The sequence below is a fragment of the Neolamprologus brichardi genome, chromosome 20 (assembly GCF_056152115.1).
Source record: "Neolamprologus brichardi isolate AB-2024 chromosome 20, ASM5615211v1, whole genome shotgun sequence".
In the NCBI taxonomy this organism is placed as follows: Eukaryota; Metazoa; Chordata; class Actinopteri; order Cichliformes; family Cichlidae; genus Neolamprologus; species Neolamprologus brichardi.
The window spans coordinates 25,962,205-25,988,959 of NC_142123.1; the positions used below are offsets into that span (position 1 = coordinate 25,962,205).

The 26,755-nt window shown below is 43.0% G+C and overlaps 1 protein-coding gene across 7 annotated transcripts in view; it reads left to right on the forward strand.

Moving 5' to 3' along the window:
- Window positions 1-26,755, forward strand: part of camta1a (calmodulin binding transcription activator 1a) — a 278,414-nt gene that overhangs the window by 102,577 nt on the left and 149,082 nt on the right. For all 7 annotated transcript variants that reach the window (XM_006794188.2, XM_035909198.2, XM_006794189.2 and 4 more), the window contains one exon: window positions 19,046-19,113. In XM_006794188.2, coding sequence (XP_006794251.1) covers window positions 19,046-19,113 — 68 coding nt within the window. The remainder of the gene's footprint in view (window positions 1-19,045; window positions 19,114-26,755) is intronic.

Sequence of the window (26,755 nt, forward strand, 5' to 3'; positions counted from 1 at the left end):
CCAAGGTAGGGGAAGAACCAGAGTAAAGACGAATATCAAACTGAATCCTACCAAATGACTTCTTCCCTTATGTTCTTCTTATCAAGCATGGTGTACAAAAGTAATCATAAAGTCAAAAGATGTGGGCCACGATACAGTGTATTCATTACTTTCTGTCAAGCAAATGATGGAAATAACAAACGCTTCTTTAAACTATAAGTGCAGCATTTAATCATGGCTCTCGACAAAACAACAGGCTTAAACAAACACAAGGGAATTCATCAATAAATCTTCCTCGACCAGAATTGATGCCACAATCTGTGCGAGATAGTAAACAGTGGAAGGCCCGAAGCTCTATTTGGTTTTCAGCATTATTAGAGGTGGGAGGAAATTAAAGACTGCTGATCAATATCAATATTTGTTTTATATTACTCAGGTGTCCTTTGATTGCCTGCATGAGTGAGCGACTTGGAGTCTGATTTTGGTGTCTCTATCCGATAACTACTACGGTCTATTAGGCGGATCACTTATACTTAAAATGAAGAGGTTCTCGTACTTGTCCAAGTGCTTTTCAGTAATCACTTCTGTTAGAGGGCAGCTTATTATCATCAGATCTCAATGTGGGAAAAGGGTTATTGTAAAAAAAAAAAAATCTTCAGTGTTAATTGTAATTGCAAGTCAGTTTAAGATGCCATAATAGTCTAGTGTCCTACACAAGCATATGCATATATCTACCTAAATATATGGAGAGAGAATTATCCAAACAAAAGTGTTGCACTTTAATTGAGGAAAACCTCCTTGACCTCACTTCCAAACTCCTTAATAGATAGAGTCATTTTCCTTGTGGCAAGGAAGGGATGTGGGGGTCGGTTAACTATCCCCCTAAGATGGACCTTTGGTAAGAGAGAGAGAAGCAGTAAGTCAATGGGAAACTGAGATGATTAAGAGGCTTTCACTGTTAACAGAAGAGCAAGGATTGGTTTCTATTGCACCCTCCTCTTTTCATGGCCTGGTCTAGTGGACAGGCTGGTGCTACACGCTGAACAGAGCCAAGACTTGCCTATTAATAGACTATTGAGTGCTATTGATCCTTGGCTCGTGTGACACACAAGATACAATGAGCCATAGATCCCAGTAAAGAGCCGTGCCTTTCTTTTCACTTTACCACAATTGCATATGATTATAGGAGTCTGAAGATCAGTCAGAGAGGCCTATCTCTCTGTAACGACGACCAGAAGTGTGATGGTACCCTTGCTAAAAGCCGACTGCAATTTGGAAACTTTTGTCACAAATACAAAAGCTCTTGAACAAAATGGCCACAATCGAGACCCGGCTTTGCCTAGAGTGAATGCTGCCTCTCCATAATTTAATGGATATTTTGTGTGTGTGTGTGTGTGTGTGTGTGTTATGGGGTTGTTGGTTTTTTTTGTATAAACCACTCAAACATGGGATATGTTTCACAAAGTGAAGATGCTTTCTCTTTGCATTCAAGGTGAGAACAACTCCAAAAAGCTGCTATACAATTACGGATAAATTAGAGGGATAATGATGAGGGGGAATGGTGGTTATATCAATAACCCCTCTAATGGTCAATTCCAGAATGCTGTCTGCTGTGTGCTAGATTTAGTGTAATGGATAAGGTGCCTGTTTAGCAGAGGCTTACTTGTCGCCAAACGAGGGAACAAACCTCAAATAGCCAAATTAAAAACTGAATAATAGATGAGCGATGCCAGGATGAGAGAGAGAAGAGGAGACAGCTGTAATTTCTACTCCTGGAAAAAAGAGAAGCCTTGGCATGCAATTGTTGATAATTTATAAGGGCACAGAAGAGAAATAGAGACAACAGCAGATATACAAAGTGATGTAAGAATCACCTTTACTGAAAGGCACTTAACAGTTGTTATAACACGTAGAAACACTGGCAATTCTTCCAAACATTGTAAATACTGTTTTGATTAACATTGATTGCCACTTTGTGTGAAAGACGGCCTCTTTTCGTAGGTTTTTATCATTTTTTGCAGCAGCAGCAGTCTTGAATTGATGCAAACTTTTATTCTTTGTTGAAAAAACAAGGCGCAATATTGTTTTGGCAAAGATTTGTGCCAAATTGTTGAGTGAATGATTAACAAAAATGTGCAAATTGTTTGCTGTTCACAGGGTATCATTTTCAATCTGCATATGAAAGGCAAGAGCCTTTGAGTGCAAGAACTGTTCAATACTCTCATTCGCTTCCCAGAACACTGTGCCTGAGTGAAATTTTGACCTCTGTTCAAAGGCACTCCCAGTACCTGTGGAGTGGGCTGAAAATGCAAGAGGGATGCCACAAATTGTACCAACTATGAGTAATGCATACAAAAAATTGTTTCCAGTATAAGAAAATGTTGCACCTAGTACAAGTAGTATACAGTAGCATTAAAAAAAGAAGGGACTGTGCACTACTACATAGTTGCCATCAAGACTTTTAATATCAGGAACTGGATTTATGTAACTCATGTTCCAGGTGTGTTTCACCTTGCTGGTTTTCCAATAGTCACGATTTTTTCTGTGCACCCGCGAGGAGGAAGAAAGCAGGATTTCCCTGCTTGCCGACTGGTGATGCAAGCTGATATGAGTGGGGGCTTTGTGATCACAGAATAGCCTCTGTGGTGAAGAGGTGAAACTATTACTGCACCATTGAGTGCAGGTCATTTGCCACAGCCACCTGGCCCTCTGATCACTCCTTGGAAAGGGCTATTCATAGTTTTCTGTGACATGTGACTGCTCGGAGACCCTGGAGGGCAAAACACTGTTCCAATAGGCCGGCTGGCCAACACTGGACACTCCAAAGAACAGACACAGGCCTGTCAATTTTCCATCTGTTTGAGGCTGGGAATACTTAGATCATCTTTCAAGAAAAGAAAAGAAAAGCTGGAAGTTCTGGGCAGTTGTGATCCACATACAGCCCTATGTATAATATTCCAATCACTAAAAATAGCATCCCTGCTACAGATCCCCTTAAGGCACCTACAGGACTGTAAGATTTTAGCAATCATAAGTTTATTGCAACCCACACTGGATCTAATAAACTTGTCTACAACATCAAGTTTGATATACATTGCACAATGACAAAACCTTATAAATCACTGGCTAGAACACATGGCTTCAATTCCACCGCTATGTGTTTCAGTGCTGGGTCCCACTGGAGCGGTCATAATAACAGCTGAAGGATACGTTCAAACAAACAAGACGTCTGCTGCCACAACTAGATTTTCTCCTTTGTTGAAATCTCAAATATTTATTTTGCATACTTTATCTCCATCTTTGCATTTGTCTGTGGGTTTTGATCACTGTGTCATTTCATGCATTTGTTAATAGACTTAGGACAGTCCGGTAGTCATATACTGAAATTGTGATTCCAATATTATTTGGTCTTTATATATTAATCATTGTTTATATTCTATGGCCAAAAATCACGCAATATATACATGTAGGAAAGATGAAGTCGAAATTGTTGTTTTTTTTTTTTATTAACAAGGCCATTAGATTTGCCACAAAACTTTTGCTGCTCACTGTTGTGTAACAATTTTTCAGTGATATTTTCCTTTAAAATGAAGCCAGTGTGGTAGTCCTAAAACAAACGAAATTTGTTAAGTGGCAACTTAAGCCTGGATCCAAAGGAGTCATTCCCTGTAGACTCCCATGTTAAAATGACTAGTTTTACATCAGAAATAATGAAGTTCATAGCCTAATACAAACACATAGTCCTAAGATTCAGGGCTTCAGAACAAACCAATGGGGGATGTCAAGCTGACTACATCAGTCTTTTCTGTACAGTGTATGGTGGAAATGTGTGATATGCTCTGGAGAAGGAACAGTCAGTACAGTTTTGCGCTGCATTTGTCTTGCAGGGTTTACAGATATGTGTTTGCATTCACTTTAGCTGTGAACAATACAAGTAAAAATAACCACTGCCACAACTAGAAATAACTTGTGAGCACTGGAAAAAGCTGACTAGCCGTTCATCTAAGGATGTGATGTGATGAAAACAATAAATACAAGATGGACTAGTCACGTCCCCTGATTCTCAGATATTCAGAAAATATTTTGTAAAATTAAATGTTAAAATAATTTTAAAAAACCTTCTAATGTCGGTGATTATCCTCAAAACTCTGAATATTTTCCAAGTCAAATCATTCTCATATATTCGGACTTTTTTTTAAATGTAGGAGGTCATGTTTTACAACAGGAATTTCAGGTTTCTATCCCAGACCTAGACCTTCTGTTTGAGAGCCCTGCCTTCATGTAACTTCCCCTCTCAAGTTAGAGGAAGTATTTCAGATTCTATGTGCTGATGGTACAAAGCTGGCTACCGCTACAAAGGAGTATAAAATCAGAAATACCTTCAACTGATGATTGGATTCGTGAGTTTTGACACTGCACAGTGAAGCACCATGTTTTTTTTAAGGGAAGCGTCAAACTTGCACTCGCCTGTACAAATATTCCATAACTCTTTCACAAGTTGCACGTTGTAAACCACAGAACAAAGAAAGGAGTGTGTAATATATGATTCAAGGATGGTAATGTTGTTTTCAGTCCCATGTAAAATTTATTTGAATTGGTTTATATAGTACATCCATGTTCTTGTTTTTATACTTTTATGTTCTGTACATGTTTACATCATGTCATGTTTAAATGGGACGCTATCTCATCAAAGTTTCAGTGCTGTTCCAAGAGCTTGAGAGGAAAGGTTTGTAATGGAGAGGCACTGAGATGGGATCTCAGCAGCATGTTGGTGAAGAAGGCCTGCTGGCTTGCCAGCTCATACACACAGATGGACGGTGTGTCAAGGGAATCTCACACACACTGATCAGAGGCTCCCCTCCCGTCCCGCAATGGGAGGAAATGGGACTGAACGAGAGGAGGAAGAGCGAGAAAAGGAGTTAATCACCGCACTAATGCTGCACTTCATCATCGTTTCCTGAGCCCGCCTGCTCACCCTCACTGCCAGCGCTTGACTGTCTACACAGCGCCCCCTGGTTTGACTTTTAACTATGGCAGTGTTTAATCCCACAGTTTGCTCATCACTTAGAGTGAGTGGAGCTCAAGTAGGATAGCATGTTTATGGAAGAGACACGCAAAGCACCAAATGAAAGTTGTTGATCCTTGAAGGTGATTCAAGTGGACGCCGATAGGGAGAGGATTTGGACAGACCTTGGCTGTTGTGCATCTGATATTTATGCAGGGCAGAATACTTTTCGTGCTTTTCCATGCATGCATTTGACACTGGTCCTTTGAGAAAGAATATTTATTTTTGAAAAGGCCCACATGTGGTGTGCTGACCCTGTGCTATGCACCAGCCTGCGTGACAAGTATGTGTGCACAAGTACAGACATATATTTTTAGAAGTGTACTTGTCTTAGTGTGTGTTTAAGTGCATGTAATATGCATGCTGTGCCCAGAGATGAATCTGAGGCCGACAGTGAAGGTGAGTAAGTTTAAGCAGGCTGCTCCTTTGGGTTTTTGTTCCATTGACAGTTGCAAACAGGATCTTAGGAAGTGCTGCTGCGCATGCCCGGCTACAGGGTTGGCCACTAAAACATACGGCCAAGTGCAACGTGCATAACTCATAGTCTTGCTGCCACATCCGTCCCACTGCCCCAGCAGGCACTCTCAGACTATATCAACCACCACAGCCTCTTAAACCCATTTAAGTCTGCTGGATAAAACACTGTAAGTTGCCATTCATGCCCAAGGTAATGCACAAATCCTGTCTTTGTCTTTGACAAATGCAACTACTTACATATACCTCAGTTAAGATCTTTGCGAAACTTGTGTGCTGTATAACGCTACCAATCTGTCTTTTATTTTGCTTTAAAAGCCAAAATGTTTGCTGTTATTTTCACAGTTTGTGATAAAATAGCCTCCAAAGAAAAACAACTGTCATAAACCTCTATTACTTTCACATATTCCAAAGTTCCAAGTTTTGTCTTGTGTTTACTTGGCTTTTCGGCACATCAGCTTACCTGACTGGTTCTAATCTACTACATTGCATATGTGCAGAAGGGTAACAGTCTGCTTTAGTAAATTTTAAAGCTAACATGCCATACAAGTGACAGTATAAAGGAACAAAGACTGTCTTTTAAGATGTGTCCATACAGTAGGCGCTAGCACGGCTGCACCGTGGTATGTTGTGACGGTGTTGTGCGTGTGTGTGTGTATGTGTGTGACTGTGAGTGATAGAGTGACAGCCACATGACAGGACTGAGCTGTGATCACAGCTCTGTTGAGGAGGCACCGTTGGCAGTGCTTGGCTGGATGCCTGTCAGTTTGTCTATCTGTCTGCTTTCTGGTCATACCGTAGGTACACATACACAATGACACACTTTAACATACCTGGATTTGGGCTTAATGGGCTCCTGTCTTTCATACCCACATTTCCACACAAACACAGTCAACAGACTCGTGGTGAAGATGCCACGGTGCAATGATTTCAGCTTTGGTTCCACATCACCTCCTGCTGATGGTGGTAATTAATTGATGAATGAGGTCAGATCGGAGATATCCAGGCACATCTCTATTCGGTTACAACCCCATCTCATCCCTGAGCTCACCTCTCTGCCACCCCCAAGTTGTTTTCTTAATGCGCAGTGCACCACATTCCCTCTGTGCTCATCTGCATAAGACCTTGGGATGAATGTTAACGATGTTTAATTAGACAAGACGTGGGATGGATGAGTGGATGGAGGCAGTGAGGCCAGGGTGGTGCTGCCCCCCGTTGGGGGGAGAGAACACATAAAACTCACATAGAAACTGGTAAGCATGTACACACACATGCACTTGATGAACAATAAATGACCATTAAAAGGCCAAAAGCTACAGCTGAACATGACCTTACATGCGATTGGTGCATTCTAAGTTGTGCTACGAGCTCCCCATTCCATATTTCACTAACATCAAGGACATAGACCCCTCGTTGTTTAATGCAATATAAATGAAGCATTTCTAAATGCAGTATATTTCGAGGATATTATGTCGTGGGTAGTAACTGCCATTTATAGTAAATCTAATTAACCAAACTTTTATTTCTCACAGGGTTTCTGTTTGGAGTCAACTCTTTTCTTGTAAAATGAATTAGCCCAACAGTCAGTGTTTCTGGAAATTTCTTCCTGAATTCCCTGACTCTGTTTAGAGACTTTCTAAAGTAATGTATAATTACTTAAACAGAGGGTTAATTGACAGAGTAGTGATACCATACAAAATGTTATTAGCTTTACCTTTTTGGGACTAATTAAACTTCAGCTTATTAAAATTTCTGGTCCACAATTGCTTGACTGAACATTGGGATCAATGCTAGGTGAGAGCACTGCGATCCATGCCTGAGGCCAGGAGGCTGGCTTCTCATGCTTATCTAAGACACTGAGAAAACGTTCCTGTCCCAGCTCACTCTGTATAAACATTTCCACTACACTGATCTGTGAAAGAACATCAGGAAGCAGCTTACTGTAGGGTAATCCAGTAAATGATCGGCGTGTCATTTCGACTGTACAGCCATTGCTGAGATAAGGGGATGCAGATGTTTTCTCGCTAGCTGTTCCCCGATGAGGTGTCATTATCCAAGCTCGGTCTCAGACCTGCTGTTTTCAGCCCATCTCCTCAACTGGGTGACTGACTGTGGACTGGATGCAAAGGCACACTCACACGTGCACTTTGTGTCTATTGCTCTCTGCTGTCTCCTCCAGGCTTGTGCTTATCTTGTGGTCACGGCCAGACAGAGACACCTGCAAATGCTGTGGATTAGCATGCTGCCTGGGGTAAAGCATTTAATGTGTGCCCCAAGGATCTTGGGCTGAAGGCAGGCTGACTTGTGAGGCTGACGCAAACTCAACGGAGGCATCTTAGGGTCTAGGCTAGGATCGATGACTTCTCAAAGCTGCGACATAAAGCATTCGATGAAACGGCCATTTGAGAGACATGAGTAAACACGCTTTGATTACAACAGAGAAAAGGAGAAATTGTGTTTGTTCTCTTAAAAGTCGTGCTTAAACAACAACAAGACTGCTTGTTCTCCTTTGTGTTGGAGATGCCATGTTAAATCTCCACTCTTAATTAATTTGGAGAGCGCAGAGAGGGAGCGTTTGTCACCCCTGCTCTTGCCTGTTAGTGCTATTTGTCTCCGGGTGACCTTTGATTTCACACTGCATTGGTTTTCTCCTGTTATGGACAAGATGCGGTTTTTGCTGACAACAGAGGAAACCTTATCTTTTAAATAAGTAATTCCTCAACTGCTCAGTGAGTCCACCAGCAGCAAAATATTGGGATTGCGGAAAAGGCGAGCACAGAAGCTCACTGGGGAAAAGATCTCCTTTCTGTGTATGCTGTATATATACCTTTGCCTTACTCATTAAAAATTCCACAACAACAAAGTGTTTGCAAAAGGCTTTCTACACAATAGTATATAGGTTTCTGTGTGAGAGTGTATGAACAGCCTTTGGCTTGGCATCTGCTCTGTATGCGAGAGGGGCAGGTTTATCGTTGTATTGTTGAGGGGTTTAGGCAGTGACACAATAGCCCCAGCCAGGCCTTCTTGGCACCAGCTGTGGCCCAAAGCTTTAGGCTTTTGGGAAGAGAACATTGATTGGGGTGATGGTTGGAGTGACTGAGAGGTGGGACGGATGAGGGAATTGCAAGGGGATGGATGTGTTGGCACTTGGCTCTGTGGGTTCTGGCTGGGTGCTGGAGCAGTCTCCAGTAACATTGATGCATGGCCATGAATTATATTATGCCTTGGCAGCTGCTTACTCCCAGATTCATCTCAGCAGTCATTGGGTTATTTATTTATTTGTTTCCACAATTTGTCAAAGAATTCCCATGCAAGAGAAAAAAAACTACCTAACAAGATTTAAAAACGAGGCAGATTTAGAGTATTTAATGAATAGGTACTTTTTCAGATACACACATTATGACAGTAATGTAAGTTTAGGCGTGGTACCTAAATTCTGACAGAATACCTAGTTTCTAACTTGATGCCATAGATTTTTTAAAAAGTGCAGCGACGTACATGACAGTTTTCTCAGAACCTCTCATGAACACCTGCTTGGAAACCTGCCTGGATAACACCTCATTCAGTAGCTGCCTGCACGCTGTTTGAGATAGAAGTGATGCTTTCGGCCCTTTGTGTGACTCTGACATGGCTGTTCGGACACCTTTGTTCTGTGAGGAGAGGCCCATTCACAGTGTGCCCAGGGAACAAATTGAATCTGGTTGACAATTAATAGCCAAGCGGCATGTTTAATTAAGAGCATGTAGCCAGCGAGAGACATGAGGGAGATAAACAGAGGAGAGTTGCACAGAGCCAGACTGGGCTCACAAAGGAGCAGGCCATTGGAGCGGCTGGTTGATCGATTCCCTACCGTCTGCGAAGGCAGCCTTCACAAAGAGCATTCTGTGCCTCCCTTCTCAACGGGCTGAACTTTTAGAGGGGAGAGATGTGAGACTGATAATGCACACGAGGCAGATGGGAGTATGCAGATAGAGGCGAAAAAGTTGAGGAAAAGTTTGCTTGGTGAAAACATCTACAAGTGAAAATCTATACAGCTGCACAGACCCACTTCAGCATTTGATAGCTTCACTTTGGGTAAAATCACCTTGAACATGATTATTACTGGTGTTGAGTAGTCACTGGCTGTGTCTCATGTGGATGGATAGTGTTACATACATGTCTGGCGCTGGAGTCTGCTGTTAGGAGACAAAACATTCATGCCAGCAAGCTGGTTTGACTTCAGGCATCTGTGACCTTCACAGTCCTACATTCCCGTTATTGTAACGTGAACACAAAGCGGCAGAGAGCCAGGAGAGAGAGAGAGTGGGGGAGAGAGAGGGGAAGAACACTTGACAGCTTGTCTGATAGGCCAAACAATACCGGCTATGGCCAGGCGATGCTTTGGACAGATAGCTACACACACGCGCGCGCACTCACACCCACTTCAATTAAAGGGAGCCCTCCTCTAGAACTAACAATCACATCATTGTCAGTGAGATGTCAGGAGCTGAGAGGAGATAAAATGATAGCAGTTCACGTGAGGATTTGACTGGTGCTATATGTGCACTTGCCTTTGCATTCGATGTTCTTATACGTGTTTTTTTCGCCTGGATGTGTGCGCGCCGAGAGGCGAACAGAGAGATGACAAGAACAGAAAAGGAAGTTGCAGGACTGTAACTGCTTCGTGAAAGAATTAAATGTGTGTATGTGTTTGCGTGCTGTGCCGACGGTGTACACCAAGTAGCAAAAGAAGATAAAGGCATGGGTCTGACAGACAAAGGGTGATCCTTCCATGCTGATTAGTAGTTGGGTGGGGGGAGTTTCTTCTGGCTAATTGGCCTGAGCTGGAGATCTGACCGTTCGCCTTGGTAAAATTTCCAAACTGTCTTGTCTTCGTGTCTTTTCTCATTGTCTCAAAAGCAGAACATGTCACTTTCTGTGGATGGACGTGACAAGTGGGCTCAGTCTTTTAGTCTTTTTCTTTTCAAAGCATTCACAGCAGTCAGATTAAACACATCACATTTTGCCCTTTTACAACATCTTTTGCTTCATTCTCTCCTCCATCTCTTTCTCCTTGTCCTTCACCTCTTCTCTTCCCGCTTGTAACACGGTGAGCAAGGTCGACTTTATTGTCACATGTTGTCCTTGTATCAGAACTTTCTGCATTCAGTCCATTTCACTATGTAGTTGAACAAAGATTTTTACTTTTGACAAAGCCAACATCTTCTCTGCACAGCAAACGGCTACTTTAGACAAATGTGCACCACACGCTCAAAGGCAAACATGGAAGATGCTGCCAAAGGAAAACTGCAGTTCTGGAGGAAGACCTGTAGGTGGTTCTGGGAGGCATCGAGGATTGAAAGTTAAAATTGGTTTCATGCAAGGGTGCACCAGTCATTTGGCTGCACTGAATAGTGGAATTCAGAGGATAATGTGGGCATTAATTGATTTCGGAGCTGAAATAAATAGGCTCTCAGGATCACATGAGACAGAATTCTGCTCATTTGTGCCTTTGAGGAAGACGTGAGAATCTCTCAGCCGCTTTCTGCTTGTCTTTCTGGTCCTACAGTTACCCTAAAATGAAAGCTGACATCATTTGATTGATATGAAGTAAATGGCAACCTTCTAGATTCCTCTCTCACTTCTTTTATGCATGATTCCATTGCTTCTTGACTTTTGTAGGGAGGGGGGAAATTTATGATATTTAAGAATATAATGCTCAGATTCTTACAATGTTTCCACCGGGAGAACTCACACCTCAATTATATTTAGATGACATTTAATGCCCTCTCAGTGGATTTTCACTAGAATATCTTTCTCTCCCAAAGCATAGGAATGCAACAAATGTAACATTTATGTCTGCTCGCGATCAAATCGTGAAATTATATTAGAAATCACACAGACCTGCTGGCTGTTGGCTCACACGGCACTTCCAATATCTGCTGTCTACCAAAGCTGGAGCATCTGTCAAATGGGGGGAAACAAGAATAAGAAAGAGAGAAGACACAGAGAGAACCCTCTTGTCTAGTAAGTTTGACTGCTGCTGCAGTTTTTTTTTTGTTTTTTTTTACTTTTGTTGGCACGAAGTTGGGTTTTGAGGAGGAGGATAAAAGTTCGCCAACAGAATGGGGTAACAGCCTGGAGTCTCTGCAGTGGGGCTGGGGTAAGGTCAGCATCACGGAGACTACGCCACTCTCCGTTCTCCTTGGTTGGGCTGTCAGCGGGAGGGAACAGACATCCTGCTGCATAGCTGATGAAGAGGACATGCAGCGCGGACGCCAGAGGTCAGACAGCCATGGGGTGTCAGGAAGTGAACCTGGCCACTTCCCGCCGCGCCCTGAAGCGAACCACCACAATGCATCTGCGTTTTTGCCCTGTTTACCAAGGTAGCGCTCCACATTTCCACCAAGCCTCAAACATATCTTAGAGTCTTGCCAGAAGTTAGAGCCTGCAGGGAAAGAGGGGGAGCAATAGATAAAAGAAGAAAGAGGTATAATAGAATTATTACACAAGACACATCTCTCAAGGGTACAGCAGTAGGTGGTCCCATATGGGCTTTACATCAGCAGGCACACACATCCATAGCAACAGCCACTGGGTCACAACGCACACAAATTGTGGCTGGCAAAGATGGATGTATTTCATCTCAGTCAACTTTATGTCCAGTTCACTTTTTGTCAGACACCACATGCTGCAAATCCATTCCCATGCCAGCTATTTTTTTTACTCTTCTAGGTTTGTCTTGTGCTTAGCTGTACACCAGTGTCTCTGCTTTCCTCCTTCATTTGTCTTTTGTGGTGATGCAGTCTCCTGTGGGAGGCGGTGGCTGACCATTGTAGTCCTTCAAGGCCAAATAATTACATCCTCTCAATGAACATCCAAGACAGCAGCTCTAGCACCAAAGCCAAAACAATCCTGCCTTCTGCCAGCTCCTTCTTGGTCCTGGTCTTCTTCTTTCTGTCACACTTTCCCTTCATCTTATAGCTGCTCGGATGCACAGTATTGAGAATAGCTGCTTGACTGTGGAATGAATATAATCCTAATTGTTTGGGTTGATATAAAGATCATTTATCACAATCAATCATCAACTTTAAAATCATAATATATTCTGTTAAATTAAAAGTTTTTTTATGGGTTCATTCCCTTCAGCTCTAATAACAGTCAGCTGCAGAGGTAAAAAATGAGAGGCCTAGGTGGCAACTGACTTGCGGGCATCAGGAGACCTGGAGTGAAGCCACTGAGGGAGACTTATAGGGCTGAGCCTCCTCTGGTTCCACTGGCAATACCTTGTTACGACTTTTACTTCCTTCTTATTGATCTTGAACAGCTTGTCTAATAGATGCAGGCTAAATAAAGGTTCTTGGTTGGAGGTGCATTAAACGATTAAAATTGGGACTTTTAGGGATAGCACGTGACTAAAATGTAGTAATATTAAAGCATCCTTATTTTTTGTCTTGTCAAAGTCTGTCATAGTTTCTCAAATAACGTAGTGAACTGAGCTAGTTAGTATATTTATATTTAGGTAGTATAGCTTTTTTTTTTGCTTTCTTTGAATTCTGGTTAAGTGTTGCTGGTTCTGTGTTTACTGCAATTGCTTTTTGCAAAATTACTCCTTAATTCTGAAAACTTTTATGGTACCGATTAGCCTTGATTGCAAACACCTGTTCGGTCTTTGCGATATACAGATACTGACTGACATATTAAAGGAAAAGGGAAACATTAAGCCACCTCATCACCTTACATACACACACACATTTCCCCTGAGGAAAGACTCGTCTTTCTCCGCTGTTGCCACTTATGCTCAGTCTTGTTCTTGTGCATAACTACAATATAGTGTACAAAAGTGATACAGTAAACAAAAAAGAGAGTGCTGGCAGAGCAGCTGCTGTAGGTAACATTGATTGTGGGAGCAGGGAGGCGTTGAGGAGTGAGTCTCCCCAGGAGAATGCCTCCTATTTCAGAACAGTCTTATGACCAGCATGCCGAGCAGAAATGTGAAGAGAGGCATTGACCAACTACTGGAAAACATCTAAGCTATCCAGGATCAATGTCAAATTGATTCCAGAACTATGTATAATGTAGGCCAGTGGACAGCTTGTCTCGCTCTTTCCACCTCCTGTATGGCTGCGCTTCAGGAGCTGAGGTGGTACATAGCAAGCTAGATGGACAAACTGAACAAAATCGCCTGAGGTGTGTTTTAAACACATTGTAAGCCCTTTTGTGGTAAAGGTGTTCATGTGTGCTGAGCAGCTATTCCTCACAGAAATGTGCTGTGCCATGGTCATGCACCTTTTTCCTTAAATCAGTCTGTTACATCAGTTGCCAAAGTTTCAGGATAGTTTGAGGTTGTGGGTACAGCCACTGCAGAACAACTAATTTGCTCGTCACAGTGGATTAACAGAGTGGACACAGTGTGACTTCCACCCTTCCCTTTCAGAAGGGAAGCCCCATGCAGGTTCTAATGAGCAGTATGCTGGAGAGGGGATTTTTTAAACCTAACACAGTACTCATAGGACAGCCTCGCCCCTCTTCAACAGATGCCAAGTGCAGCTGTCAACAGCGTCATACCCTATTGTTGTTTTTGCTTTCTGAACTCTCTCATCTCGCTCTCTCGTACTGACCATTTATCTTGATAGCAGATCAACTGCATCCTATTATGAGACATGCTCAGAAAATCTTAAAGGCAGCTGGAGGTTAAAGTTGGCTCAGATGGATTCACTCTACCTTACCACTTTTCCTCTCTTAAAAGAGAAATGTGGCAGCATGAGATTACATGGATACAGTGTGTAATACGTTATTGCCAGTGCATTAAGAATTCATGAATTATAAATTTAAAAAAAAACAACTCAAAATGATTCAGCTAAGGTACGTTTGCTTGCAGAATTGAACCAAATCACACTTTTTTAATCACCGATATACCTTTAATGCATTTAAACTTCAAACTTTTTACTCTGTCCTTTTTAGTCAGTTTCTACTATCTAAATTTTCAGTAACTCTACTATCCGCTTTCTCTTTTCTGTTATCTAGTGCTCATCTCTGTCTGTCTGTAACTAATTGCATTTTTTAAATTTATTTTCATTTTTTTGAGTCTAAACTTGTGATAGCTGGTACTTTGGCAAACTTCTTCCACCCTCCCCAAACACCAGCCAGTGCATTTGTGCCTAGTCCTGGACAGGTTGGTTTCCTGGGCTGCCCTGGAGGAAATATCAGATGACCTGGCACTCCACAGTAAAACCCAGGTCATCAGGGAGGGCTCCTCTAACCATATCCCTCCCATGCCCCCCCTTTCATTCACTTCCTGCTTTCAAGTGTAGGGCAAGGTCAAAGCTTTGAGGATGCATTCCCCAGACTTCACCATGAGGCAGGCTGGAGGCGCTGTGCTCTGCTCTCTAACCAGACTTTTCTCCGTCTATTCTTTCACATCCTCCTGCTCTCACATATTCATTTCATTGGCTCGGGCTTTTACTGCAATCAATACTGTTGCTAAAGTTAGTTTTTCTAATACAGCTATTCATTAAGTGCATTTTCATTAGTGTCAGTAGAGAACCAATGTAACTGGAATAATGGATAAACATATGCTGTAATTGTTGAATCCTATTTTTGGGGTGATGAAGTCTGGTTTTAAATAACAGAGCTCACCCAAAAGAAAAATAAGTCATTACTCTGTTTTTACATAATGCCTAGTAAATTGTGGGTTTTAAAAACTAAGACTCAATTCTCAGACAATGATGTAACTAAGGGTATTTTAATGCAGGAGTTGCACGGAATAAAATGCACTTAGAGTTTTGTCCTCCCAGCTTTGTATTGTTCCCAGCCCTCAATTTTTCTCTCGGCACAAATGCTCTGTGGATGCGGAAACAAGAGCGAAGCATTATGAATGGTGTTTAGAGACAGGTGTCTGATCTGTCCTGAGATAATGCCAAAAGACTCCTATCTCCCCTTCTAATGGAACAGCGACAGTTGTTTCAAGTAATCAGGCCTGTCATCCAAATGTTGAAGCGCTGGTCCTCTCAACACCTCTCTTTTCTTTCCATAAATCAAAGTTGGTGGCAATGCAGGAAATCAGAGGATGCAGCAAAAACAATCTGGCAACGAGTTCTTCCAGAATAGGGAATCCTCTCTGAATATCTCCATCAAACAAAGGGGTCATCTTTGTCTGACTTTTGTGGAAATAAGAAAGGGCAAGGGTGAAATCCATCTAATCAGCTCTACAAACAGTTCCCATAAGATTATCACTGCATCTAATTTTAACATCATATTCAAATAAGGGATGAGCCAAAGAGTGAATACTTTTTTCTGAGAGTTTACTGCTCCCGCTCCCCTTTCTTGGTCCAAAGAAGTGAAATGGGATGAATATGTTAGTGTCATCTCCAATTTCAAATAGGTAGACATTTCAAAAGATGATTCTCTCTGGAGAAAATGTTATACCTCTAGAGTGAAAAATATCATTTGAAAAGCAAGACAGTAAAAGCCAGTCATCTCAAAATGAAAATTTTCTCATGGTGGCTTTCCTTTTCACCTCAACGGTAATGGGAAAGGAAAAAAAAGGACAGGGGGTGAGGTAGGAGAGGGTGGGTGGATGCTATAAGAAGAGAGAAATAAAGGGGAGACACACTGATGAGTACAGGAGTGACACCGCTTGAGGAGCATGTTAATAACGTGTCAGGCACCGACAGGTAACCAGTAATCAGGCCTTGTGACTGTAACAGGGTAGACAGAAACACACACACGCACGCACACACACGCACACATAAACACCCTCCTCTCCATCTCCATCAGCCCTGAAACTGTTAGACTGCTCGGTCATGTTCTGGGGCAGCCCCCTCTGCTAACAGTGTGTCGCAGCTTTTACAGAGACAAAAGAAACAAATGAGATGGCTGGGTTACAACAAACAGCTCCGGGTTGTTCTTTCCCCTTGAAAATGAAAGACCCTCTTTTTTGCAAATACAGTGTCAATTAGAGGTGGTTTTGCTCCTGCTCACTCTCCAGTTCTTAGCTTTTGCTGATTGGCATTTATTTAGATCAGGCTCAGAAAAAAAGATTGCCTTAATTCAGGATATGGCGAATACAGGAGTACAGTACGGTATATTTTAACGACACCAGGAGGTAAAACGACAGCAAAGATCATGTCAGTAGGGAGGGTGAGGCATAAACCTCATGCGAGTACAAACAACCTTGCACGAGGTGGATTCTGACCTAAGCGGGAGAGTGTGGATGGAGCTGTGTGTACAGAGAGCCTCCTCTGAATATTTCCCTAGTGAGAGAGCGTAGGCCAGAGGCAGTAAGGTCAGCAGATAGAGTCCAGAGCCAATTGACAGCTGCTGGTTTGACTTTGATACACCATCAGTGTTCAGCACAGCGCTTGCCCATTTCCCCCTCCACCCCTCTTGCACTAACCCGCAAGTGTGTTTGCTCAACCTGAACGCATGCTAGCCTCTCATTATGCCGCCCATGCAAACTTTGTCTCCTTGCAGCTGTTTAATGGCTGCACGTCTGTTTTTGTTTGTTTCCTCACCATAAGATTATTGCACCTTTATGGCTGGTCGGGGGGTTGGAATAATCCCTGGCATCTGTTCAGAGAGGGAGGGGTGAGAAAGAGCCAGAGGAAGGGCCATGCTTCTTTCTTTCTTTCTTTCTTGTTTGTTTAAATTTTTCTAAATATGGGACCATGCGGCCCTCTATTTCATCCTCTGCGACTGAGACTGGAGCTGTGGCTGGATTTTAAAGGCAAGAATGATGGAAAGGGCTTCGTGCTAACAGGCACAAAGGTCACTGAAGGAGCTTCTTGTTGCCGTTTATAACTCCCAGAATGAACACAAAATAACATCACAGGCACCAATAGTCCAATTTAATGGATGCAGAACAGTGATGCCTTTTGATGCCTGGTTAGTTTGTGTTTTTTCTTTGAATATTGTAATTGTTGTTGTTGGCTCAGCACACACTCTCTATATGTTTTGGTGTCTATATAACAAGATTATTTGCTCATTAAATCAACAAGGTTGTTACTGTCTGCTCTTATACTTTCAATGCTGTTTTATTTTTCTGTTGCATAGCAAAAGTTGCTTGAGCTTCTTTAGAAAAGCCTCATCTCCTTTCTGTTATTTTATTAATTCAAGATGCCATCTTGTCATGGCTTCTGTGCCTCCGGTCATTATGGCAGGAGAACAAGAACTTAATCAACAGGGCATTATCTCCCAGTGTGCACCTGGAGGCAACAGTGCCAGTCATGCTACCATCCCTTTTTTGTTGGTAACCCTGACAGCCTGAAAACCCCTCACACCACACACCCTGCAGCATCCCCATGGGCTATTGCCAGTGTCTGTGCCAGGTCACACTTGTGACACGGCCTTGAAGGCCCAGTTGGTGCCTTCTTGCAGTGGTGCATATTTTAGAATTTTTATGAATTTGAAGAGAAATTGATGGAAGAAATGAAGAAATGGTCCTGGTTTATGTGCTTGCTTTATGCTGCCACACACTGGATGTGTCATATTTTTCCAGTTTGCACTTTTGAAACCGCTGCTGCTTTTGTTGACATTATTGCCCCGTGTGGGCAGGTGAAGCAACAGCATGAAGTCCCAAAGGAAGCTATTTTCAAACCCTATCCTCACAAACCAAAGAAGACAACACATTTACTCTTAAAGGTTTGTTGACACTCCAACATGAGGTGAGACACGCATCCTTATAAACTGAAAAGACAGTGTTTTTGTGGAAGATGGCAGCAGCTCTGTCCTTGTGTCTAGCTCTCTCTAGTCTGACAAATGTTCTTGCTGAAGAGTGAATTACTGGCTGTCGCTGGTAATCATTAGGTTGTCTACCAGCATCCAAAGTGCTTTTTATTTCTGCCCATTAGTTTGGTGAGAAAATGGCCGGGTATGGTCCAGTGTGTTCTTCCTTACACTCAGACTGATGCAGTAGGCAGGGCAAGCATGGGAAACATGAAAGTGTTTGAAGTATCTCTATTTATGCCAGTGGCAGTTTGGGCTTTTTTTTAAAAAAGCATGGTGTCTATAGCATCTCTGTACACAACTGACTCCAAAGGATCTACTGCCTTTTCTGAAGAAGCAATACACACACATGTCAATATTGTGAGACTGGCGTGTAATTATCATTCAAAGGTTAAAGAGTGGATTGATCCATAGAGAAGTGTCAAGGGCAGATCAAAGGGATTTGGGGGAGGATCGGACCAAAAATGTTAAAAGCTGCTCACTCTCAAACACAGAGACGTCAATCTTTCAGAAAGCACCTTGATGTCCTCTGAGGAGAACCTGATCAAAGCTTTTGTAACAAAGATAGTCTCAGAAGATGATCTGACCTCAGTTGCATTCCACTTCTGTCTTTCATTTTACTTTTAGCAGTCTGCATTTACCTGGCTGAACTCCCCAGCACTGCCCCGGTTTCCGTCTTTCCTGTGTTTGCACTGCTGGTTAAACTGTCTGAATATCAATGAGGCAGTCTCACCGATGTATAACAAACACAAGAGAACAGTGATTAAAGATGACATATCTAAGCCTCACTCACTTCCTTCTCCTCTCGTCTCTTTTTCACAGGAGATCGCAGCTTACTTGATAACATTTGAAAAGCATGAAGAATGGCTAACGACATCCCCTAAAACAAGGTAAGACAATTACACTCACTGCCCTCTTTAAAACATAAGGTTTTTAAGATTTATAGTCCTGCAAGTATTACACTCAATGAGTCAGAATTTCCATTTTTGTTTTTTCCTTTTTTTTTCTTTCCAAGGCAATTTCCCTTATGCGCGGCTCAAAATTACCTTCAAGTTTACTGTAGGATGTTTAATATTACAGGGTGCTGATGGCTGTTCAGAAAAGTTTACAGTTTGCAGATAAATTATAGAATATTAATAATGACTAATAACTGCCTTTTAGCACTCCAATTAACACAACATGCACTGCTGCAGCATCTGCTGTGAATGTTATGTTAATGTGCCTCTATCTGTCTGCACATTCGCCACTCCACTGTCTAGGTCAGATGTTACACCCCCATGTTGAACAAAATGCCAAGAGCTAGTGCTATATTTGAAATAGAATAGTTTTTCCAGCATGGGACCTAATTTATTTTATTAATATATGCAGATACATATAGTGCCAATTTGCATGTCCTCCTCAGTTTTTCAGCAAATTTCAGCAAAAGCAGTTTAATGTCAGAGAATGTGTCTGTGGCAACACTGGCTGTGATGCCATTATTTAACATACATGGTATAATGACTATTAATGAATGCGACCTTTTACATTTAACAGCATTAGATACATTTCAGTTTGAGTGTATTTGGATAATATTTTTCGTATTATACAGCTTTAGAGTTGGCATCTTTGGCCTCTGTTGGACTATCAAACAGACGTGTCGCACTGTAAGACCACAAAATCTTTTCTTAGCTCCAGCATATGCAGCCTATTTAAACATGATCCCTTTTGCTTAAGTTTACATGTTCATGCATTTAGAATAAGCTAATCAATGTTAAACCGTTCTTTATCTTTTTTTTTTTCTTTGAGTTTGAATTGCTGTGTTGGCATTATTAGCAAACCTCATCCGTGCGTAAGTGGACTCTGAGCTTACTGACACAGAACCGATTGCTCGCATCCCCTCCTCTCTTCCACTGCCTCGGAGGGACATTGATAATAGTCCTGCATTAAAACACTACCAATTAAAATATGTTCTCCGGTGTAATTCTAGGCCAAAAGAGCATCAGGCACACCCTTAAAAAAAAAAAAAAATCAAGAATCCTTCCTTCTTCCCAAGCCACTCCTGTCTAATTTACCAAAATGAATCCAAAATCACACTTTTTTCTTTCGTGTGACCTGTGTAGTTGGCTTTACAGTCACCTTTATTTCCTCTTCAGTGTATACGCATTCTTTTATCTTGCTCTAGTACCTTAAGTGACCTTAAGGAATAAAAAAGGGATCGTAATCAAAAAAAGGCCACGTTTTGGGGTCCTGGAGAGCTACAAATGTCACAGTACTGGCATCATCGTGCACAAGACAGGCTAAAAATGACTCTTGTGTGAGATGTGAGAGACTTGTGATCCAGTGACTTTCTATACAAATGGTCCTCAGGATAGTGATGGCCACAGTCTGTCACCACTTGCTGTATGTGATGCAGTGGTCTTAGTGTGCTCAGGGATTTCAGCCCCATGTCATCTCGTAGCACAGGTGCTGATATCTCAGATATGTCATCAGGGAGCAGTTCCTAGTGTACATCTACAGATCACCTGACAACACAATAACACATCTCATGTTTTAGAGTACCTGTCTTTTCAGCACAAGATGTGTGTGTGTTTTCTCTGTATGTGTGTTTGCCACCAGGAGAGTCAGCGAGAAAGCTTGTGAATTGTTTGTATTTTTCCAGATGTCAGTGGAAGAGTAGGGTGTAGTGATGGATGTCGGGGCCAGGAAAGGTTGGCGAGAGTCAAAGGATGAGGCGTATATGTGTGATTGATGGTAGCTGATTGATGGCTAGGCTCTACATGAAAATTTTCTGTTCAAGGTCACGGGTGAAAGGTCATGCTTGGAACACCTGTGCTTAAGTGATGCCTTATCATTTGTCATCACAAATCTTCAGGTGCGTTTCGGCGGGTGTATATGCATCTGATTGTGGGTGCATGCCTGTGTGTGGGTTGACCCCTGTGGGGAATAGGCTAAGTAGGCTAATTCTCCCCCAGCCAGGGCTTTTACTCCAGGTTAGTGGGCCATGATGGGAGGCAAAGATGAGCAGCAGGGTCATACACAGAGAAGCACAGCGCTACATGGCTGCACCGCATGCATGCAACAACTCTGACACATGCAGGTCATAAAGATGGGAGTGGGCCACAGTCAGAGCTCAAGGAGCTGACACCAGCTGTTTGACCAAGGTGTCACGCGATGCTGTACATGCCTTGAATAGAGATGGCATCCTGTCAACACAAGGAAGATAAAACGAAGTGGACCTGTTTCATACATGCATAGACGTATCTCTGGGTTCATGCTGATGCGCATACAGTAACAGTACAGCCGGTGTTATCTTTTGCTTGGGTCTGTTTCTGTTTGTTTATCGTTTCAAAATCTGAAGCATGCCAGGGGAGAATGGTGGAATGCTGAGTGATTGATGTGCTTAGCTCTAGTAATACACATTCCCTTTCAGATAGGAAGTGCAACAGTGCTTAAAATCAATACCAGTGTTCTCCCACTGACTGCTTGAACAGCACTACAGCTAATTCAGGCCGCACCTGTCAGAGCTGGGGAAATCTTTCCCTACTCGGGCCTTACACTTTAATTTACACCCACAGCCTCGCTGGCTTCCATTTCCATTAAAGGGAGAGCCTGGCATTATGGCTTTAATGAAGGCCACGGCCAGGCTGTGATTTAAGATGGCCGTTACCCCGCACCTTCACTCCACAGGAGGGAACACACTTAAAGGGACAATTAGGATTTTCCTCTACTGCATCCTTCCGGAGAGCCATACTCATTCTTTCCTTTTGGCTTTTTAAAGATGTGACCGTACTGCTTCAGTTGATGGGATCTGAAGGTGCCTGTGGGAGAAAGGTAGAAACAGAAGGAAGGGAAAAGAATTGCGGTTCCAAATCTAGACAATAACGTTTGATGTGACCTCATCATGGGCATAACATTGCGCTCCTGTTGAGAACAGGCATTCATTATCCATCATAAATGACACAAATATCTCCTTAAGGGGCTGTTTAGAGGTGTTTGAATGCTGACAGATGGAGTAACTATTGACTAGATGGTGTCACAGATTGGTCAGCCCAAAGAGCTAATGGACACCTGTGTGTAGTACAGAGAGAGCTCGTTATCGTGAGCGTCCCCTGAACATCACATGGTTTCATGTTGAAGCAGTTGCACATTAGTGCTTCTTGTCTTCACTGTTTGTTTTATTGAACCGGTTAAAAGCAATCCGTTGCAAAACGCAGCACAGAGGCCACTTTTACACCTGCTAGTCTACTGTATGCAGCGATACAGTAGACTAGCTGTAGCTGTTAGAAAGTTGAAGTGGTGGGTTGTGTCAGCTATTTGCTTTGACTTTTGCACTAGTTTGGAGCGCATACATTTACACATGTGCTTACATGACCACAGAACACACTCCTTCTCTCTTACTCACGCACACACACACATACACGAACGCACACACACACACGCACCCACACATTGTATATTGAAACTATCAAACAATAAGCACCAGTCCTTGGAGGGCCCTGCATTGACACTGAACCTAGCCGCCCCCACGTCCCAGCGCAATAGCCCTCTCTCCTCCCACATCCACAGCAACAGAAACAGCAGCAGCAGCACTCCAAAATGAAACCAAGTCCCTTTAGACAGCTTCCAAAGACAATGCTTTTATTAAAACCTACAGTAGTGGCGCCACCCCAGAGGCGCGGGTACACCAACAACAGAGTAGAGCAGAACTGAGAGGCAGCCTGAGATCTGCTAATGACTGTTTGTTTGCGATTGTGTATGGTGTTTGCTATTGTGTAGGGTGCCTATGAATGTGAATTTCTGTCTGTGACAGTGGGAAAGACATAGATAGAGGGGATTGCGTTTAATGCTTATGCGTGAATTTACTCACGTAAAGTTGAGAGTTCATGACTGTGCAATTATGCAGGTGTTTATGAGTATATGGAGCTACCATGTGTACATAATTACAGCTGAAACTGTGTGTGTTTTGAATAAAAACCACGCTAGTCCTGTATATCATGTGTGTGTCAATTTTGGAAGAGACTTGGTATCTGGGTGAGTCTGTCATTGTGAATAAAACCTCCATAGCCCTATGTGTAAGCTGTGTTTCTGTCATCAAGTTTGGCAAATGGTGTGAGGAAGTGCTGGACCTTCAGTGACTGTGTGCGTGTGTATAAGTGTTGGGGGGAGATGTGTAGGATGTGCCTGAGAAGGGCGTCTGATAGTGTTTGGTCCTAATGCTTTGTGGCACTCGTTGGCTGGCAGAGTTTCAGAGGAGAGTGGAAAAGGACAGGAGCAGCAGGAGCAAGAGAGAGAGAACGAGAAAGGAAGAGGGTGAGGAGACAGCTCAAAGAGAGATACATAAAGAAACAAAGGCATAGAAGATGAGGGGGTATTTCATTAGCTAACACTGAAATTAAGAGTCTAAGACTGCGATATCGCCCTAAATCAAGCTGGGGCTATTAAAAAAACAGCCCGCCTGACATGTAACTGGAGAAAATGTTTAGTGAGCCACTGTATTGGGATCACCCTCTTCTTTTCATCTGCATTTTCCGCTTCTCTTATGTTATTTTCATCCCAAATTATCATGGGAAAAACCGAGCTGTTTGCATAGTGACACTTGGTTGTCCCATTGTGTCGGGACAACACAATGGGTCATTGTACCCCACTGCTTCCACCCAGTCAACAGCACTGACAAGGACAGGCCTTGCAGACTGGGTGAAATAAGGCCCACCTGGGAAAGCTGGGAGGACAGGAGTCAGGTGAACCCTGATAGCATAACGTAAGGGTGAATGAAAGTGAGAAAATGAAAAATGGTCATTGAAGGAAGAGTGAATATGATTGAGCGAGAGCAGTTTAGAAAATGGAAACATGTCGATAAGAGAAGCGAACAGACGAGATGGAGATGGGAGGAATAGTGATGGATGTGGTGAGGAGAAAGAGGGGGGGGGGGGGGGCATACGCAAACAGACGAAAGAGCAGGAGAAAGATGGAATGGAGGGGGATTAAGCTGACATTGGACGAGAGAGAGAGAAAAAAGAAAAATAGAGTGGGTAAACAGCAGATAGAGATGGAGGGAGGTGAGCAATGGAATCAACTGACAGATAGAGAAAAGTCCTGTGGTTTTGGGGCATGGGAGGGAGAATGCAAACGGTCAATAGATTACAGCTAGTGTTGTGCCAAGTGCCAGGGCCTCAGACTCCAAGCCAACTTAATAGCGCCTCTTGTTGTCTGTCCTTTAAAGTAATGCCCAAGCCAAACCCAGGGAAGCAGCCTGAGCCCGAGGCTAGTGGAAATGGACAGGGGACTAGATATATGTTAGTTTGCATCCCAGCTGCTGTTTATTGCCCTGGCCAGCTTGCTCACTAGAGACCATTCAAAAGAACATAGAACATCATCTAGTTTTATTGCCTTTATTCCCCCTACATGCAACAGGGCTGCTGCTGCTGAAGGCCAGGAAGGGCATGATCTGTCTTTGAAATTAATCCTTTTTATTATGTGCCACTTTCTGTATGGTAATAGACATTAAAGATTAGTACATTAAAGTTTAGGACTGTGGTAGAGGGCTCCAAGTTAGTCTATACAAGTTGAGGATTATTGTGTAGGACAGCTAGACAAAAGCAGTATGAAAAATAAGCATGCCTAGCCTTGCTTGTTATGCCAATATGAGAAAGAGGTGGAGAGGAGGAAGGAGTGCAGCCAGTAGCTGGCCACAGGAGAGAAGGGATAAATAAATAGAGGAGGAAGTTGATGTCAAGCAGGTGTTCAAGGAGAAAGTGTCAGCCAAGCGGGCCGAGATGGGGAGAAGTGCTGCCTCTGCAGCCTGATAATAAAGACTTAATTCAATTAGCGCTTCTGCACCGGTGAGCAGCGTGCAGGCTGGCTGTCGTGGAGCAGGCCATAGACACAGCTGAGCTCGCCCTCAGCCACCCAGACACATAGATGTCCAGCCCTACACCGACCCAGCACTTTGCTGTGCTCTCTCTCCCCTCTCTCTCGCTCACATACACACAAAGAAGACCCAACATTATTCACACCTGAGTCACTGAGAAGTCCAGTGACTAAACCCTGCATACACATCTCTCCTACACAGACCCTGTAACTCACAACACATACACACATAGTCTTCTTCACCCTCATCCCTCCCCATAAAGCAAACTCCCTTCAGCTCCTCTCCCTTTTCTGCCTTCATACTCTCTTTTGAACCCCCCTTTGCTCTCCACCTTCTTTTGTACTTTTCGCTTTCACGTTGTCACACTGCAGCATTGGTGCCGATTCGCCGTATGTTGGCCAGTACGGTGAGGATTGTGACTGCAAGTCCCTATTTTCAGCCCATCATACCCTGGTGCCCAGTTGGGTGCTGTCCTGTAGGCATATGGTGTAGCGGATAGCAGATCCCGGGCCTTTCGAAAACCCTTGGGGGTATTTTAAACAGCTTTCCATCCCACGCACCTCTCTATGCCATTCCCTGGAATCTGGTCTGCCACTCTCTGCTTTGGGTGCGGTCTGTGAAAGTCTGTTCATGACTTGTCACTTTATGATCCTATTGGGGTACAGTAGTAGCACCACCGAGCAGAACGCAGTCATGTCTTAAAAGCTCCCACACATACAGGAAAGTGGAGGATGGGGAAAGGAAGTGGCAGAGGACTGTGAAGAGGAGGAGGTGGAGGAGGAGGAGGAAAAGAAAGGACAGGACACACTGCTTCGATGATACTTTTCGCTGTTATGTAAAGAGAAGGAGAAAATAGGTCCTGGGCCGTTGCCAGAGAGCACGGTGAATCACCAGCAAAGAACAGGCACGACATGAGTGTGCATAAACACACACGCGCACACACACTGGCACACATTCTGTCCCATTTCTTCACCCCAACTGAGCTTTGCAGTACAGGAAGTACAGCAGATGATGAGTTGCCTTTTGGCACCATTAAAATGTGTAAAAACGTCAAATGGCAGGACTGACCCTTTGCACCTTCTCCTCTTTTTGCAACCACGAAAGAGCAGTGACCTGACTTGCTGTGTGCCTTACACATCAAGGCCACTAATACACAGCGCATTCAGGTTCATAGCTCCTTTATTTACTTAAACTTTGACCTTCACCGACCAGGCTGACCTCCACAGTTTGCTTTCATCCCTTTTTTTGCTTGACTATTGATTTTTATTCCTTCATTTATTTATTTGATGTCAGTTGTTACCTAACCATGCAGAAAGCTGTTCCCCGGTGCACATGCCTCACTCACCATGAAATACTCAGGTTGTTCTTACCTGTCTTAGTCTGACTGAGACACTGTTGATTCTAATGAAACATCATTACATTTGTAGTAGGTGGACATTCCTGTCCGCTTCGTCAGTCAGCACTTTACTCAAGGCAAGACCCTTACTTCTTTAACTACTTCATAAAAGACGAGACAGAGTGTCGGGGATGGAATGTACTGGATAACCATGTATTAATTTTGCATTAGTGAATTAATCAATTCGAATATAAGTCAATTGATAAATTATTCAAATCTTCTTGTCATGCACATTTGAGAGGAGTGGGCAGAAGGAAAGGTGAGAACCATTTCAGATTGGATTAATTAA